The sequence below is a fragment of the Batrachochytrium dendrobatidis genome (assembly GCF_000203795.2).
Source record: "Batrachochytrium dendrobatidis JAM81 unplaced genomic scaffold BATDEscaffold_5, whole genome shotgun sequence".
In the NCBI taxonomy this organism is placed as follows: domain Eukaryota; kingdom Fungi; phylum Chytridiomycota; class Chytridiomycetes; order Rhizophydiales; genus Batrachochytrium; species Batrachochytrium dendrobatidis.
This window is the reverse complement of record NW_006281103.1, coordinates 1-18,226: the sequence shown is the minus strand read 5'-3', so window position 1 is coordinate 18,226 and position 18,226 is coordinate 1. Positions and strand designations below refer to the sequence as shown.

The 18,226-nt window shown below is 34.6% G+C and overlaps 1 protein-coding gene across 1 annotated transcript; it reads right to left on the bottom strand.

Moving 5' to 3' along the window:
- Positions 1-581: 581 nt before the first annotated feature.
- Positions 582-1,294, bottom strand: BATDEDRAFT_24285 (uncharacterized protein; the record flags this gene model as incomplete). Its single annotated transcript, XM_006678327.1, has 2 exons — positions 582-1,022; positions 1,205-1,294. 2 exons carry the CDS (start codon positions 1,292-1,294, stop codon positions 582-584), a joined length of 531 nt encoding a protein of 176 aa, XP_006678390.1.
- Positions 1,295-18,226: the final 16,932 nt, after the last annotated feature.

The window sequence follows — 18,226 nt, the reverse complement described above, 5'->3', positions numbered from 1 at the left end:
CTTGATTTTGATTTTCAGTGTGAATACAAACCATGAAAGTGTGGCCTATCGATCCTTTAAATTCTGGGTATTTCAGGTTAGAGGTGTCAGAAAAGTTACCACAGGGATAACTGGCTTGTGGCAGCCAAGCGTTCATAGCGACGTTGCTTTTTGATCCTTCGATGTCGGCTCTTCCTATCATTGAGAAGCAAAATTCTCAAAGCGTCGGATTGTTCACCCGCCAACAGGGAACGTGAGCTGGGTTTAGACCGTCGTGAGACAGGTTAGTTTTACCCTACTGATGGAGGGTTGTCACAATAGTAATTCAACGTAGTACGAGAGGAACTGTTGATTCACATAATTGGTTTTTGCGGTTAGCTGATCAGCTAGTGCCGCGACGCTACCATGTGTAGGATTACGGCTGAACGCCTCTAAGTCGGAATCCATGCTAAAAGTGATGATGTGTCTCTGGATTGTTGATGAAAATAGATGCAAATCGTGTATTGTTTTGGTGTTGAGATGAAAGGGATGAAATCCGTTTTATTTGCGCCTAATAACAAGTTTGGAATTCAGAGTGGAAATAAAGAGAAGACGACTTTTAATCACCCGGGTATTGTAAGCAGTAGAGTAGCCTTGTTGTTACGATCTGGTGAGATTAAGCCTTGGGTTTTTTGATTTTTTTTTGGGGTGGAGTTACCTGAGGGTGTTGTATTGGGATGGGATCTTGTGATTTCGGGTGATTTTTTTGGGGGGAGTTTGGGGGAGAGGAATTTCTTTTCTTTTCTTCTTTTTTGGGGGGGGGGTGTGGGGGATGGGGATAGGGGATAAAGAGGGGGGCCGCCAGGCCCAAACCTAGCCCTGGCCGAGCGAGCGAAGCGAGCGAGAAGAAAAAAATGGGGGTTTAAGGGAGGGTATCTAGGGCGGCTTCCGGCTACAAAGGGTGGAAGGCGTAGACTGGGCCTAACACCGATGTAGACTAGACGTAGGCGGTAGATAGGGGGAGTACCACGTAGCCTGTGGCCCCCAGTAGCCCCGGAATCGCCCTAGATACCCTAATTAACTAATTACACAACGCCACTAATGAATTCATTGGTGCCACCACCACTTGTCCGATTACGCGTCACCTAACCCTAACCACTTGTCCGAATACGTGTCATCAAACCCTAACCCCCATAACTACGTGTCATCTAACCCTAACCACTTGACCAATTACGTGTCATCTAACCCTAACCCCCATAACCTGGTGAACACTTGACCCTAACCCCCCATAACCTGTGGTGCATTTAACCCTAACCCCCCATAACCTGGTGAGCATTTAACCCTAACCCCCTATGACTTGGTGAGCATTTAACCCCACATAACCTGAGGATCATTTAACCCTAACTACTTGGCCAATTACGTGTCATCTAACCAAAACCCATTTGGCCAATTACGTGACATTTAGTCAAAAATCACTTGGCCAATTACGTGTCATCTAACCAAAACCCATTTGGCCAATTACGTGACATTTAGTCAAAAATCACTTGGCCAATTACGTGTCATCTAACCAAAACCCATTTGGCCAATTACGTGACATTTAACCAAAAATCACTTGGCCAATTGAGTGGACACTTGACCTTGATCTTGACAACTGGATACATACTGCACATATCACTACAGGTTAATGAATGACTTGGCTAATATATACTATCAGGTACTTGCAGCCATGTGTATATACTATTACAGGTTAATGAATGACTGCACATATCACTATATGCTAACAAATAGCTCCACTTGGTCAATATATACTATTACAGGTTAACCGAGTGACTGCATATATTAACCAAGGTTAATGGCTATCCCCATATGTTTCCAGTTGTTTGAATATATCACTATGAGTTAGCAAGTCATTCAAGACCATTCAAAACCATTTTAGATCATTACAATATCATTTTAGATCATTACAAATAAATAAACTAGTCATCACTGCTGTTTGCATATACTATTACAGTCTCATTAAACTCAGAGTGAACCCCATCATTAGAGTCTTCTATTCAACCCAACTATAATACTATAACACTATTGCAAAAGTCTTTGGTTGATTGCGTACTTTAATCAAAACTATCCACAAAACGGTCAATGAAAAAAAGCGCTTTGAACATGACAAATCATTGCTTTGAACACGACATTGATTCATTGCTTTGAACATGACAAATCATTGCTTTGAACATGACAAGCATCATTGCTTTGAACACAGCAAATCACTGCTTTGAACACAACATTGATCCGCTGCTTTGTAACACTCGGCTAATCTCTGACTGTCCGTTAAGTTGTTCAACTCTAAATGTGTCAATCATTAGTATGTATATGTAATCAATCAGTTAATCAGTTACATGAATGGTTAATCAATCAACCTGTTACATGAATGGTTTGTCAATTAATTAATCAATCATTAGTATACATATGTAATCATTCACTAATTCAATCTGTTATATATCTAGTTCATCAATCAATCAGTCTGTTACATGTCTAGTTTGTCATTCACTCAATCACTAGTATGCATATCTAGTTTGTCAGTTAATTAATCAATGATCAGTATGCATATCTGGTTTATTATTCACTAATTCAATCTGTTACATGAATGGTCAATTAGTCAATGATCAATCTAGTTTGTCACTCAATTTATTACATGGTTTGTCAATCAGTTACATGAATGGTTAATCAATCAACCTGTTACATGAATGGTCAATTAATTAATCAATCATTAGTATACATATGTAATCATTCACTAATTCAATCTGTTACATGATCAATCAATTAATTAGTCAATGATCAGTCTAGTTTTTCTGTCAATCAGTCTGCTACATGAATGGTTAATCAATCTGTTATATATCTAGTTCATCAATCAATTAATGATCAGCCAAATTTGTCAATTAATTAATCTGTTACATGAATGGTCAATCAATCACTAGTATGTATATCTAGTTACTCAATCAGTTACATGAATGGTCAATTAATTACTAGTTACTCAATCACTAATTCAATCTGTTATATATCTAATTTGTCACTCAATTTATTACATGGTTTGTCAATCAGTCTGTTACATGAATGGTCAATTAATCAATGATATATCTGGTTTGTTAATTAATCATTAATATGTATATTTAGTTAATCAATCAGTCAATCAATCACTAGTATGTATATCTAGTTTGTCAATTAATTAATTGTCATTTTACATGTATGATCAATCAATCAGTCTGCTACATGAATGGTTAATCACTAGTACATATATTTACTCAATCAATTACTAGTACGTATATTTAATCAGTCAATTACATGTGTGGTTTGTCAATTAATTAATATGTTGTACATTTAGTTTGTCAATCAATCAATCATCAGTCAAGTTTGTCAATCAATTAATCATTAGTATGTATATCTAGTTCATCAATCAATTAACTAATCAATATATTACATTTATTATCAATCAATCATTATGCTATATTATAGGCAATTAACCATTCAGTCAATTAATTCAATTAATCAATCAAAACGCTACATGGTTAATCACTCAATTAATCTGTCAACTCTCTGTCTGGTTTGTCAATCAATTAGTCATTAATATGTATATCTAGTTCATCAATCAATTAACTAATCAATTGACCATTCAGTCAATTAGTCATTCATTAATTCAATCAATTAAATGTATGGTTTGTCAATTAATCAAAACGTTAAATGGTTAATCAATTAATCAATCAATCAATCAAAATGTTAAATGTATGGTTTGTCAATTAATCAAAACGTTAAATGGTTAATCAATTAATCAATTTGTTACATGTATGGTTTTTCAATTAACTAATATGTTGAATGTATAATTAATTAGTCAATCAATCATTTAAAATGCTAAATGTATAATTACACAATCAATCAAAACGTTAAATGGTTAATCAATCAATTATTCAATCATTTAAAATGCTAAATGTATGGTTTGTCAATTAATCAATTAATCAAAACGTTAAATGGTTAATCAATCAATTATTCAATCATTTAAAATGCTAAATGTATGGTTTGTCAATTAATCAATTAATCAAAACGTTAAATGGTTAATCAATTAACTAATATTTTGAATGTATAATTAATTAGTCAATCAATAATTCAAAATGCTAAATGTATGGTTTGTCAATTAATCAATAACTCAATTTGTTACATGTATGGTTTTTCAATTAACTAATATGTTGAATGTATAATTAATTAGTCAATAATTCAAAACGTTAAATGGTTAATCAATTAATCAAAACGTTAAATGTATGGTTTGTCAATTAATCAATAACTCAATTTGTTAAATGGTTAATCAATTAATCATTTAAAATGTTAAATGTATGGTTTTTCAATTAACTAATATGTTGAATGTATAATTAATTAGTCAATCAATCATTTAAAATGCTAAATGTATGGTTTGTCAATTAACTAATATGTTGAATGTATAATTAATTAGTCAATCAATCATTTAAAATGCTAAATGTATGGTTTGTCAATTAATCAAAACGTTAAATGGTTAATCAGACACTCAATCAATTAAAATGTTAAATGTATGGTTTGTCAATTAATCAATTTGTTACATGTATGGTTTGTCAATTATTTAAAATGCTAAATGGTTAATCATTCAATTAATCAAAACGTTAAATGGTTAATCAATTAACTAATATGTTGAATGTATAATTAATTAGTCAATCAATAATTCAAAATGCTAAATGTATGGTTTGTCAATTAATCAATTAATCAAAACGTTAAATGGTTAATCAATCAATTATTCAATCATTTAAAATGCTAAATGTATGGTTTGTCAATTAATCAAAACGTTAAATGTATGGTTTGTCAATTAATCAATAACTCAATTTGTTACATGTATGGTTTTTCAATTAACTAATATGTTGAATGTATAATTAATTAGTCAATCAATAATTCAAAATGCTACATGGTTAATTACACAATCAATCAAAACGTTAAATGTATGGTTTGTCAATTAATCAATAATTCAAAATGCTACATGGTTAATTACACAATCAATCAAAACGTTAAATGTATGGTTTGTCAATTAATCAATTAATCAAAATGCTACATGGCTAATCAATCAATTATTCAATTATTCAAAACGTTAAATGGTTAATCAATCAATCATTTAAAATGTTAAATGTATGGTTTGTCAATTAACTAATATTTTGAATGTATAATTAATTAGTCAAACACTCAATCAAAATGCTACATGTATAATTACACAATCAATCAAAACGTTAAATGGTTAATCAATCAATTAATCATTCAATCAATATGCTACATGTATAATCAATCAATTAATCAATCATTCAAAACGCTACATGGTTAATCAATTAATCAATTAAATGTATGGTTATTCAATTAATCATTACTATATATGATCAATTAGTCATTAGTACGTATATTTGATTTTTCAATCAATTAAATGTATGGTTTGTCAATTAACTAATATGTTGAATGTATAATTAGTCAAACACTCAATCAAGACGTTGCATGTATAATTACACAATCAATCAAAACGTTAAATGTATAATCAATTGGTCAATCAATCACTATTAGTATGTATAATTAATTGGTCAATCAATTAATCTGTTAAATGTATAATTAATTAATATGTTGCATGTATAATTAATTAGTCAATCAATATGTTATATGCATGGTTTGTCAATTAATCATTTATTCAAGACGTTAAATGTATAATCAATCAATTAATCATTACTATGTATAATCAATTAGTCAATCAAAACGTTAAATGTATAATTAATTATTCATTCATTCATTAGTATGTATAATTAATTGGTCAATCAATCATTCAATTAATCATTAGTATGTATAATTACACAATCAATCAATATGTTATATGCATGATCAATTAACCATTCATTCAATGTCAGGTTTAGTTTCACACTTGTATATCTGCTCTACATTGGATTGCCATTATACATACTATATATATCACCTGTCCAAATCGGGTTGCAATACCTTGCATATTGCTAAAGTTGAGCATTTAATATGCATCATTCAAATCACATATTAAATGCTCAACTACACAATAAATATACAAGAGTGGGTGAGTTTGATACTATGCCAGTGTATATACACACTTGGTATTGTATCATGTTTAATGTATGCATGTTTGGTGCTGTAACAATTCAATAATTGGTTTGGTGTTTGGTGATTGAAAGTCGGTTGATAATGTGTTAATAACTCGGTCCACAGTGGTCGTACAGTCTTGGGACCAACTTTAATCGACTCGGGGCTACAAACTATGGTATATTTGATATACAACATGTATATGGTACTGTAAAAGTGTCAAAAGTTTTTTAATGCATGGTCAAACGCATATGGTTAAAACGCGTTTCAAAATCAAACAAAACTTTTTAATGCATTGTCAAACGCACAAGGTTAAAACGCGTTTCAAAATCAAACAAAATTTTTTAATGCATTGTCAAACGCACAAGGTTAAAACGCGTTTCACAATCACGAAATTTTTTATATTTTGATAATAACTCGGTCCACAGTGGTGGTACAGTCTTGGGACCAACCCTAATCGACTCGGGACGACAAAATCTAGTAGGTTTGATATACATATGTATATGGTACCATACAAGTATCAGGTTATTCAATGCATGTTAACACACGTGATCGATTTTCAAGACACGTGTCAGTCAAAATGCGTTTCACAACCAAATGGATTTTTTTTTATTTCGGTAATAACTCGGTCCACAGTGGTGGTACAGTCTTGGGACCAACTGTAATCGACTCGGGACGACAAAATCTAGTATGTTTGATATACATATGTATATGGTACCATACAAGTATCAAAAGTTATTCAATGTATTGTAAAACGTCATGTAAATTAATCTCCGAGACACGTGTTTGATCTTCACTTTTTTTCTTACACTTGGCATGACAACTATCAACATGAATGTATGCAAACACCACCTAGGTAAGTCTAATCAATAGTGCTATACTATATATACAACCAGTTTAAATATGACTGGGAAATAACTGGTATTGGCCAAGTTATATGTGTTCAAAGTGACCATTTGTATCATCACAATCATATACTAAATGGTTAATTTCACCACCAATACTCGAGACTGGGTTAATTTGGTAACATGCCAATACTTGTATATACTTGGTATTGTATCATGACCAGTTTCAATGCAATCCATGCATGTTTGATAACACAGTAATTGAATGGTTGATGTTTTGTGGGTTGGACAGTGAGTTGGTTTTGATCTGTTAATAACTCGGTCCACAGTGGTGGTACAGTCTCGGGACCAACTTTAATCAACTCGGGACGACAAACTATAGTATGTTTGATATACATATGTATATGGTACTTTACAAGTATCAAAAGCTATTCAATGTATTGTAAAACGTCATATCAAACTGGTCGTCAAAAAAAAAGGCGACTCAGAGTCATAAGCCGTGATCTATAGATCTTGAGCTATATTACATATGTGTAACCATGTGTTGTTCATCAGAATATAATGCTGCCAATGCATTAGCTAATGATTGTTATGAATGGGTCATTTTATATCAATGCCATTCAGTCAGTCTTGACCGCTTTAGATCAGTTTTAGATCAACTTTGACAGCTTTAGATCAGCTCTATATTGGTTGTATATCAGCCTTGATAGTTCTAGATCAGTTCTGTATTGGTTATAGATCAGTTGTGATGCATGGTTTAGTTTGAATTGACAATACCATGACACACTTGATTGCAATACAGCTGTTATTGATCCAAGTCAATTATAAATGTACGCAAACCGTGCATATGCATGCTCAATCAATGGTGATATACTATATACACAATCAGTTTAAATATGGCTGGGAAATAACTGCTATTGATCAAGTTATATGCGTTCAAAGTGGACCATTTGCATCATCACAATCGCGTACTAAATGGTCGATTTCACAACCAATACGCAAGCCTGTGTTGATATGGTGACATGACAATACTTGTATATACTTGGTATTGTATCATGTGCAATTTCAATACAATCCATGCATGTTTGATAACACAATAATTGAATAGCTGACGTTTTGTAGGTTGAATATTATAGTCGATGTTTGGCGTATCAATAACTCGGTCTACAGTGGTCGTACAATGTCGAAATCAACTGCAATGTATGGCACACATATAGTCATGTATTGTGTATATGATTACGTCGTCGTTGGGGCAATATATCAATGTGTATCATGACCACCAAATGCATGTCCGAAGGTGTCGTTTTGGCGTGTTTGATGTCGTATATCTTGACCAATACTGACACTAGTTGCATGAAACTGCTACAGTATATGGATATTGCATTGGTATGTACGATGCATGCATGTATTGTCATGAAATTACAAAAAAATATACAATTTATACTTACCACTAGTATTTGACATGATACCAAGATTGGATATATCTTGACCAATACTGACACTAGTTGCATGCGATTGATACTGAACATGAGTATACATGCATACTATATACTGGACATGCATCAGGCCATATCGTCAACTAAATTGGAAACATGTCATAGTCACGACTGCCGACTGAATTGGATGCAACTGAAACACACTCAACACGAATTATAAATGTCTGCAAACCGTGCATATGCATGCTCAATCAATGGTGATATACCATATACACAATCAGTTTAAATATGGTTGGGAAATAACTGCTATTGATCAAGTTATATGCGTTCAAAGTGGACCATTTGCATCATCACAATCGCGTACTAAATGGTCGATTTCACAACCAATACTCAAGCCTGTGTTGATATGGTGACATGACAATACTTGTATATACTTGGTATTGTATCATGTGCAATTTCAATACAATCCATGCATGTTTGATAACACAGTAATTGAATAGCTGACGTTTTGTAGGTTGAATATTATAGTCGATGTTTGGCGTGTTAATAACTCGGTCTACAGTGGTCGTACAATGTCGAAATCAACTGCAATGTATGGCACACATATAGTCATGTATTGTGTATATGATTACGTCGTCATTGGGGCAATATATCAATGTGTATCATGACCACCAAATGCATGTCCGAAAGTGTCGTTTTGACGTGTTTGATGTCGTATATCTTGACCAATACTGACACTAGTTGCATGAAACTGCTACAGTATATAGATATTGCATTGGTATGTACGATGCATGCATGTATTGTCATGAAATTGCAAAAAAATATACAATTTATACTTACCACTAGTATTTGACATGATACCAAAATTGGATATATCTTGACCAATAGTGACACTAGTTGCATGCGATTGATACTGAACATGAGTATACATGCATACTATATACTGGACATGCATCAGGCCATATCGTCAATCAAATTGGAAACATGTCATAGTCACGACTGCCGACTGAATTGGATGCAACTGAAACACACTCAACACGAATTATAAATGTCTGCAAACCGTGCATATGCATGCTCAATCAATGGTGATATACCATATACACAATCAGTTTAAATATGGTTGGGAAATAACTGCTATTGATCAAGTTATATGCGTTCAAAGTGGACCATTTGCATCATCACAATCGCGTACTAAATGGTCGATTTCACAACCAATACACAAGCCTGTGTTGATATGGTGACATGACAATACTTGTATACACTTGGTATTGTATCATGTGCAATTTCAATACAATCCATGCATGTTTGATAACACAGTAATTGAATAGCTGACGTTTTGTAGGTTGAATATTATAGTCGATGTTTGGCGTGTTAATAACTCGGTCTACAGTGGTCGTACAATGTCGAAATCAACTGCAATGTATGGCACACATATAGTCATGTATTGTGTATATAGTTACGTCGTCATTGGGGCAATATATCAATGTGTATCATGACCACTAAATGCATGTCCGAAAGTGTCGTTTTGACGTGTTTGATATCGTATATCTTGGACCAATAGTGACACTAGTTGCATGAAACTGCTACAGTATATGGATATTGCATTGGTATGTATGATGCATGCATGTATTGTCATGAAATTACAAAAAAATATACAATTTATACTTACCACTAGTATTTGACATGATACCAAAATTGGATATATTTTGACCAATAGTGACACTACATGCATGCGATTGACACTGAACATGAGTATACATGCATACTATATACTGGACATGCATCAGGCCATATCGTCAATCAAATTGGAAACATGTCATAGTCACGACTGCCGACTGAATTGGATGCAACTGAAACACACTCAACACGAATTATAAATGTCTGCAAACCGTGCACATGCATGCTCAATCAATGGTGATATACCATATACACAACCAGTTTAAATATGGCTGGGAAATAACTGCTATTGGCCAAGTTATATGCGTTCAAAGTGGACCATTTGCATCATCACAATCGCGTACTAAATGGTCGATTTCACAACCAATACTCAAGCCTGTGTTGATATGGTGACATGGCAATACTTGTATATACTTGGTATTGTATCATGTGCAATTTCAATGCAATCCATGCATGTTTGATAACACAGTAATTAAATAGCTGACGTTTTGTAGGTTGAATATTATAGTCGATGTTTGGCGTGTTAATAACTCGGTCTACAATGGTCATACAGTGTCAGTGACAACTGCAATCAACTCGGGACGACAAACTACAGTATGTTTGATATACTGGCATGTATAGAACGCACAAACTGTCAAACTATACACGATATCCAAAACACCATCCAAATCAGTCGTCAATTTGCAATCAAAAACATGCATTATAGTCGCAAAACTTGACCAATTGACCTGCAATGTATGGCACACATATAGTCATGTATTGTGTATATGATTACGTTGTCATTGGTGCAATATATCAATGTGTATCATGACCACCAAATGCATGTCCGAAGGTGTCGTTTTGGCGTGTTTGATGTCGAATATCTTGACCAATAGTGACACTAGTTGCATGAAACTGCTACAGTATATGGATATTGCATTGGTATGTACGATGCATGCATGTATTGTCATGAAATTGCAAAAAAATATACAATTTATACTTACCACTAGTATTTGACATGATACCAAAATTGGATATATTTTGACCAATACTGACACTAGTTGCATGCGATTGATACTGAACATGAGTATACATGCATACTATATACTGGACATGCATCAGGCCATATCGTCAACTAAATTGGAAACATGTTATAATCACGACTGCCGACTGAATTGGATGCAACTGAAACACACTCAACACGAATTATAAATGTCTGCAAACCGTGCATATGCATGCTCAATCAATGGTGATATACCATATACACAACCAGTTTAAATATGGCTGGGAAATAACTGCTATTGGCCAAGTTATACATGTTCAAAGTGGACCATTTGCATCATTACAATCGCGTACTAAATGGTCAATTTCACAACCAATACTCAAGCCTGTGTCAATATGGTGACATGACAATACTTGTATATACTTGGTATTGTATCATGTGTAATTTCAATGCAATCCATGCATGTTTGATAACACAGTAATTGAATAGCTGACGTTTTGTAGGTTGGATATTATAGTCGATGTTTGGCGTGTCAATAACTCGGTCTACAGTGGTCGTACAATGTCGAAATCAACTGCAATGTATGGCACACATATAGTCATGTATTGTGTATATAGTTACGTCGTCATTGGTGCAATATATCAATGTGTATCATGACCACCAAATGCATGTCCGAAGGTGTCGTTTTGGCGTGTTTGATGTCGAATATCTTGACCAATAGTGACACTAGTTGCATGAAACTGCTACAGTATATGGATATTGCATTGGTATGTATGATGCATGCATGTATTGTCATGAAATTACAAAAAAATATACAATTTATACTTACCACTAGTGTTTGACATGATACCAAAATTGGATATATTTTGACCAATAGTGACACTACATGCATGCGATTGACACTGAACATGAGTATACATGCATACTATATACTGGACATGCATCAGGTCATATCGTCAACTAAATTGGAGACATGTTATAATCACGACTGCCGACTGAATTGGATGCAACTGGAACACACTCAACACAAATTATAAATGTCTGCAAACCGTGCATATGCATGCTCAATCAATGGTGATATACTATATACACAATCAGTTTAAATATGGCTGGGAAATAACTGCTATTGGCCAAGTTATACATGTTCAAAGTGGACCATTTGCATCATCACAATCGCGTACTAAATGGTCAATTTCACAACCAATACACAAGCCTGTGTCAATATGGTGACATGACAATACTTGTATACACTTGGTATTGTATCATATGTAATTTCAATACAATCCATGCATGTTTGATAACACAATAATTGAATAGCTGACGTTTTGTAGGTTGAATATTATAGTCGATGTTTGGCGTGTCAATAACTCGGTCTACAGTGGTCGTACAATGTCGAAATCAACTGCAATGTATGGCACACATATAGTCATGTATTGTGTATATAGTTACGTCGTCATTGGGGCAATATATCAATGTGTATCATGACCATCAAGTGCATGTCCGAAGGTGTCGTTTTGGCGTGTTTGATGTCGAATATCTTGACCAATACTGACACTAGTTGCATGCGATTGACACTGAACATGAGTATACATGCATACTATATACTGGACATGCATCAGGCCATATCGTCAACTAAATTGGAAACATGTTATAATCACGACTGTCGACTGAATTGGACGCAACTGGAACACATTCAAAACACACGATACTACACTGTAGTTTGGACTGTATACACATCATATATTCATGTTACAATGGCCGATACATTCATTTGACTACAATACATATCGATGACTGGCATATTCACTAACGATTGATTGTGTAATGTATGAATATCAAATGCATTGTATAGTTTAATTGACTGGCTGTTTGACCTGCATTTCAACTAGTATTTAGACTAGTATTCTGATCGGTATTTGACGATTGTTTAAACCATATATTGACCAGTTGTTTGGCCTGCATTTTAACTAGTATTCTGACTTGTATTTGACTGTTGTTTGACGAGTATTTGACCTGCATTTCAACCTGTTGTTTGACGAGTGTTTGACTAGTTTAGCCTGCATTTCAACCTGTTGTTTGATTAGTTTAGTCTGCATTCTGACCAGTATTCTGACTAGTATTTGACGATTGTCCAGACCTGCATTTGACTAGTTGTTTGACTGTTGTTGGACCAGTTGTTTGACCAATTGTTTGTAAAAAACTACAGTCGTTCATACTCGAATACATGGTCAGTGGCTCAACCAATACTACAGTTACACATACTACAGCTTGATGACAATGACAGTAACACTGTTACGATGACTGTTTCAAGTTTGTGCAAAACTACAGCCAACAAAAATAGGGATTCGGACAAAACTGCATTGACTGGTATGTGTCGAGTATGTCGATTCAACCAACACATGCCAACACTACTGCGTCTCTGGTTATACAACAGCATACACATGGCCATGTATGACGACTGTCAAACTGTATGCAACAATCGAGTGTTCAAGTGTTGGGTAAAGTCGAATAACGACCAGAATTACACGATTTAATAAACTCGATTGTACACTGTCAGGCTACAAACCTTGATCGTTTTTACAGTTATTGATAGTTATTGATGGTCATTGACAGTTATTGATAGTCACTAGTAGTTATTGATAGTCATTGACAGTCACTGTCCAACAACACAGTCACAATAATATATTTACGACTATAATCATGCCTGATTTGGAGCGTTTTGTTGGCATATATTATGGTCTATTACACAACCAATACATGATATCATGCCAGTTTGATGCCATGACAATACATGTATACACTTGATATTGTATCATGTCCAGTTTCAATACAATCCATGCATGTTTTTTGGCACAACACTGTAATATATGATGGTTTTCTTGACGACATGCTGGGACAGTATGAGCTAGTCGATAATATGTTAATAACTTGGTCAGTAGTGGTCGTACAGTGTCAATGCCGACTAATATCGAATCAGAACGATATACTACATGTATTTTTGACGCATTTGCATACAAGATAAATTGTTGATTGACTGATAGACACGATACTAGATTAAAATAACAAGTAGAGCTCGTCGTTTCAAACCAATTGCAAACTAAAAACTTTAATATCGACTATGACCACAAAAGTCGACCAAATGACTTGGTATGCACCACATATATGTAATTATGTGTTGCGGATCGAATTATGATGTCACTGACGCACTATGGTCAATATCTGACATGGAATGGGCCGACCAAAGTCCGAAAATGACGTTTTGACGTGTTTGATGTCGTATATCTTGACCAATACTGACACTAGTTGCATGAAACTACTACAGTATATGCACATGATATTGGTATGTACAATGCATGCATGTGTTGACATGCGATACATGCAAAAAATACAACTTGCACATAGCACGAATATTTGACATGAAACTGGAAATGCGTGTATCTCGATGAATAATGACACTACATGCATGCGATTGATACTGGACATGTATGTATATACATACTATATATTGGACATGCATCATGGCATGTTGTCAACTAAACTAACAACATGTTATAGTCACGACTGTCGATCGAATTGGACACGTCGGTATACACTCAAAACACGACTTATTGCGCTGTGGTTTGGACTGTATACATATCATGTATATATATTACAATGGTCAATATATCAATACGATAGCATCAATATTGACAAAGTTGGATATATTGTCCGAATATCAGACATGGTATCCTGTCCGAATGTCCGGATAATATCAGACACGAGTGGTTAGTATGACGTTTGGAGTGTCCGAATGCGGATATATTAATGCAGCGGTCAATTATGGTGGTGATCAGGGTCATGTCAGCGCTAAAATATATACAGCCGAAGCTATGTCGTCAGGTCAGTTGACATTACAACAGATCAAGTTTTCTGTTTTTTTTTCTACGAATACTGTCGATATTTGCAGAATATGTCAACTAGTATAGTACTGCATTGGTCGACTTGATGGCTTGTCAATGGCTTGTGAACAGACGCTAATTGTCAAGGTTAGAACATGCTGATATTGATGGAATTTTAAATGTCTTGAAACGTCCAACATGAAATACACTAATTTATAATGTATTGACTAATGCAGTTTGACAATGTAGTATCATACATACATGCTATATACACAACCAGTTTAAATATGGCTGGGACAAAGCTGCTATTGGCCAAGTTATACATGTTCAAAGTGGACCATTTGCATCATCACAATTACAAATTAAATGGCCGATTTCACAACCAATACGCAAGCCTGTGTCAATATGGTGACATGACAATACTTGTATACACTTGGTATTGTATCATGTACAATTTCAATACAATCCATGCATGTTTGATAACACAGTAATTGAATAGCTGACGTTTTGTAGGTTGGATATTATAGTCGATGTTTGGCGTGTTAATAACTCGGTCTACAGTGATCGTACAATGTCGAAATCAACTGCAATGTATGGCACACATATAGTCATGTATTGTGTATATGATTACGTTGTCATTGGTGCAATATATCAATGTGTATCATGGCCATCAAGTGCATGTCCGAAAGTGTCGTTTTGACGTGTTTGATGTCGAATAGCTTGACCAATACTGACACTAGTTGCATGAAACTGCTACAGTATATGGATATTGCATTGGTATGTACGATGCATGCATGTATTGTCATGAAATTACAAAAAAATATACAATTTATACTTACCACTAGTATTTGACATGATACCAAAATTGGATATATCTTGACCAATAGTGACACTAGTTGCATGCGATTGACACTGAACATGAGCATACATGCATACTATATACTGGACATGCATCAGGCCATATCGTCAATCAAATTGGAAACATGTTATAATCACGACTGCAGGTCAAACTAGACGCAACTGGAACACACTCAAAACACACGATATTACACTGTAGTTTGGACTGTATACACATCATGTATACATATTACAATGGTCAATACATGAATACGATAGCATCAATATTGATAAAGTTGTATGCAATATTGTTCACTGCAATATGCATATATGATGTGTATACAGTCCAAATATCAACGTGATCATACGTGTTTGACTGGGTGTCTGAAACAATGTCCAAACAATCAATATCATTGCTGAACAGTATGCCATTAAACTCATGTCGTCATAGTAGTTGAAATACGTAACCAATTCATGATTGAATTTGATGTTTTTATGCATGAATACTGACTGTTATTGCGTGATTATAATGTGTATAGTATTACATCGATCATACTCAATCAACATCACATCAATGGCACATCAATGGCATGTCAATAGTGCATCAATGGCACATGAACAGACGCTAAACATCAGTCAAAATACATGTCAAAATACACCACAATTAGTCGAGTTTCAAATGGTCACATACAACACACTCAACACGAATTATAAATGTCTGCAAACCGTGCATATGCATGCTCAATCAATGGTGATATACTATATACACAATCAGTTTAAATATGGCTGGGAAATAACTGCTATTGGCCAAGTTATACATGTTTAAAGTGGATCATTTGCACCATCACAATCGCGTACTAAATGGTCGATTTCACAACCAATACACAAGCCTGTGTTGATATGGTGACATGACAATACTTGTATATACTTGGTATTGTATCATGTGCAATTTCAATGCAATCCATGCATGTTTGATAACACAATAATTGAATAGCTGACGTTTTGTAGGTTGGATATTATAGTCGATGTTTGGCGTGTCAATAACTCGGTCTACAGTGGTCGTACAATGTCGAAATCAACTGCAATCAACTCGGGACGACAAACTACAGTATGTTTGATATACTGGCATGTATAGAACGCACAAACTGTCAAACTATACACGATATCCAAAACATCATCCAAATCAGTCGTCAATTTGCAATCAAAAACATGCATTATAGTCGCAAAACTTGACCAATTGACCTGCAATGTATGGCACACATATAGTCATGTATTGTGTATATGATTACGTTGTCATTGGTGCAATATTCAATGTGTATCATGGCCATCAAGTGCATGTCCGAAAGTGTCGTTTTGACGTGTTTGATGTCGAATATCTTGACCAATACTGACACTAGTTGCATGAAACTGCTACAGTATATAGATATTGCATTGGTATGTACGATGCATGCATGTATTGCCATGAAATTACAAAAAAATATACAATTTATACTTACCACTAGTATTTGACATGATACCAAAATTGGATATATTTTGACCAATAGTGACACTAGTTGCATGCGATTGATACTGAACATGAGTATACATGCATACTATATACTGGACATGCATCAGGCCATATCGCCAATCAAATTGGAGACATGTTATAATCACGACTGCCGGTCAAACTAGATGCAACTGGAACACACTCAACACGAATTATAAATGTCTACAAACCGTGCATATGCATGCTCAATCAATGGTGATATACCATATACACAATCAGTTTAAATATGGCTGGGACAAAGCTGCTATTGGCCAAGTTATACATGTTCAAAGTGGACCATTTGCATCATCACAATCGCGTACTAAATGGTCAATTTCACAACCAATACTCAAGCCTGTGTTGATATGGTGACATGACAATACTTGTATATACTTGGTATTGTATCATGTACAATTTCAATGCAATCCATGCATGTTTGATAACACAGTAATTAAATAGCTGACGTTTTGTAGGTTGGATATTATAGTCGATGTTTGGCGTGTCAATAACTCGGTCTACAGTGATCGTACAGTGTCAGTGACAACTGCAATCAACTCGGGACGACAAACTACAGTATGTTTGATATACTGGCATGTATAGAACGCACAAACTGTCAAACTATACACGATATCCAAAACACCATCCAAATCAGTCGTCAATTTGCAATCAAAAACATGCATTATAGTCGCAAAACTTGACCAATTGACCTGCAATGTATGGCACACATATAGTCATGTATTGTGTATATGATTACGTTGTCATTGGTGCAATATATCAATGTGTATCATGACCACCAAATGCATGTCCGAAGGTGTCGTTTTGGCGTGTTTGATGTCGAATATCTTGACCAATAGTGACACTAGTTGCATGAAACTGCTACAGTATATGGATATTGCATTGGTATGTACGATGCATGCATGTATTGTCATGAAATTGCAAAAAAA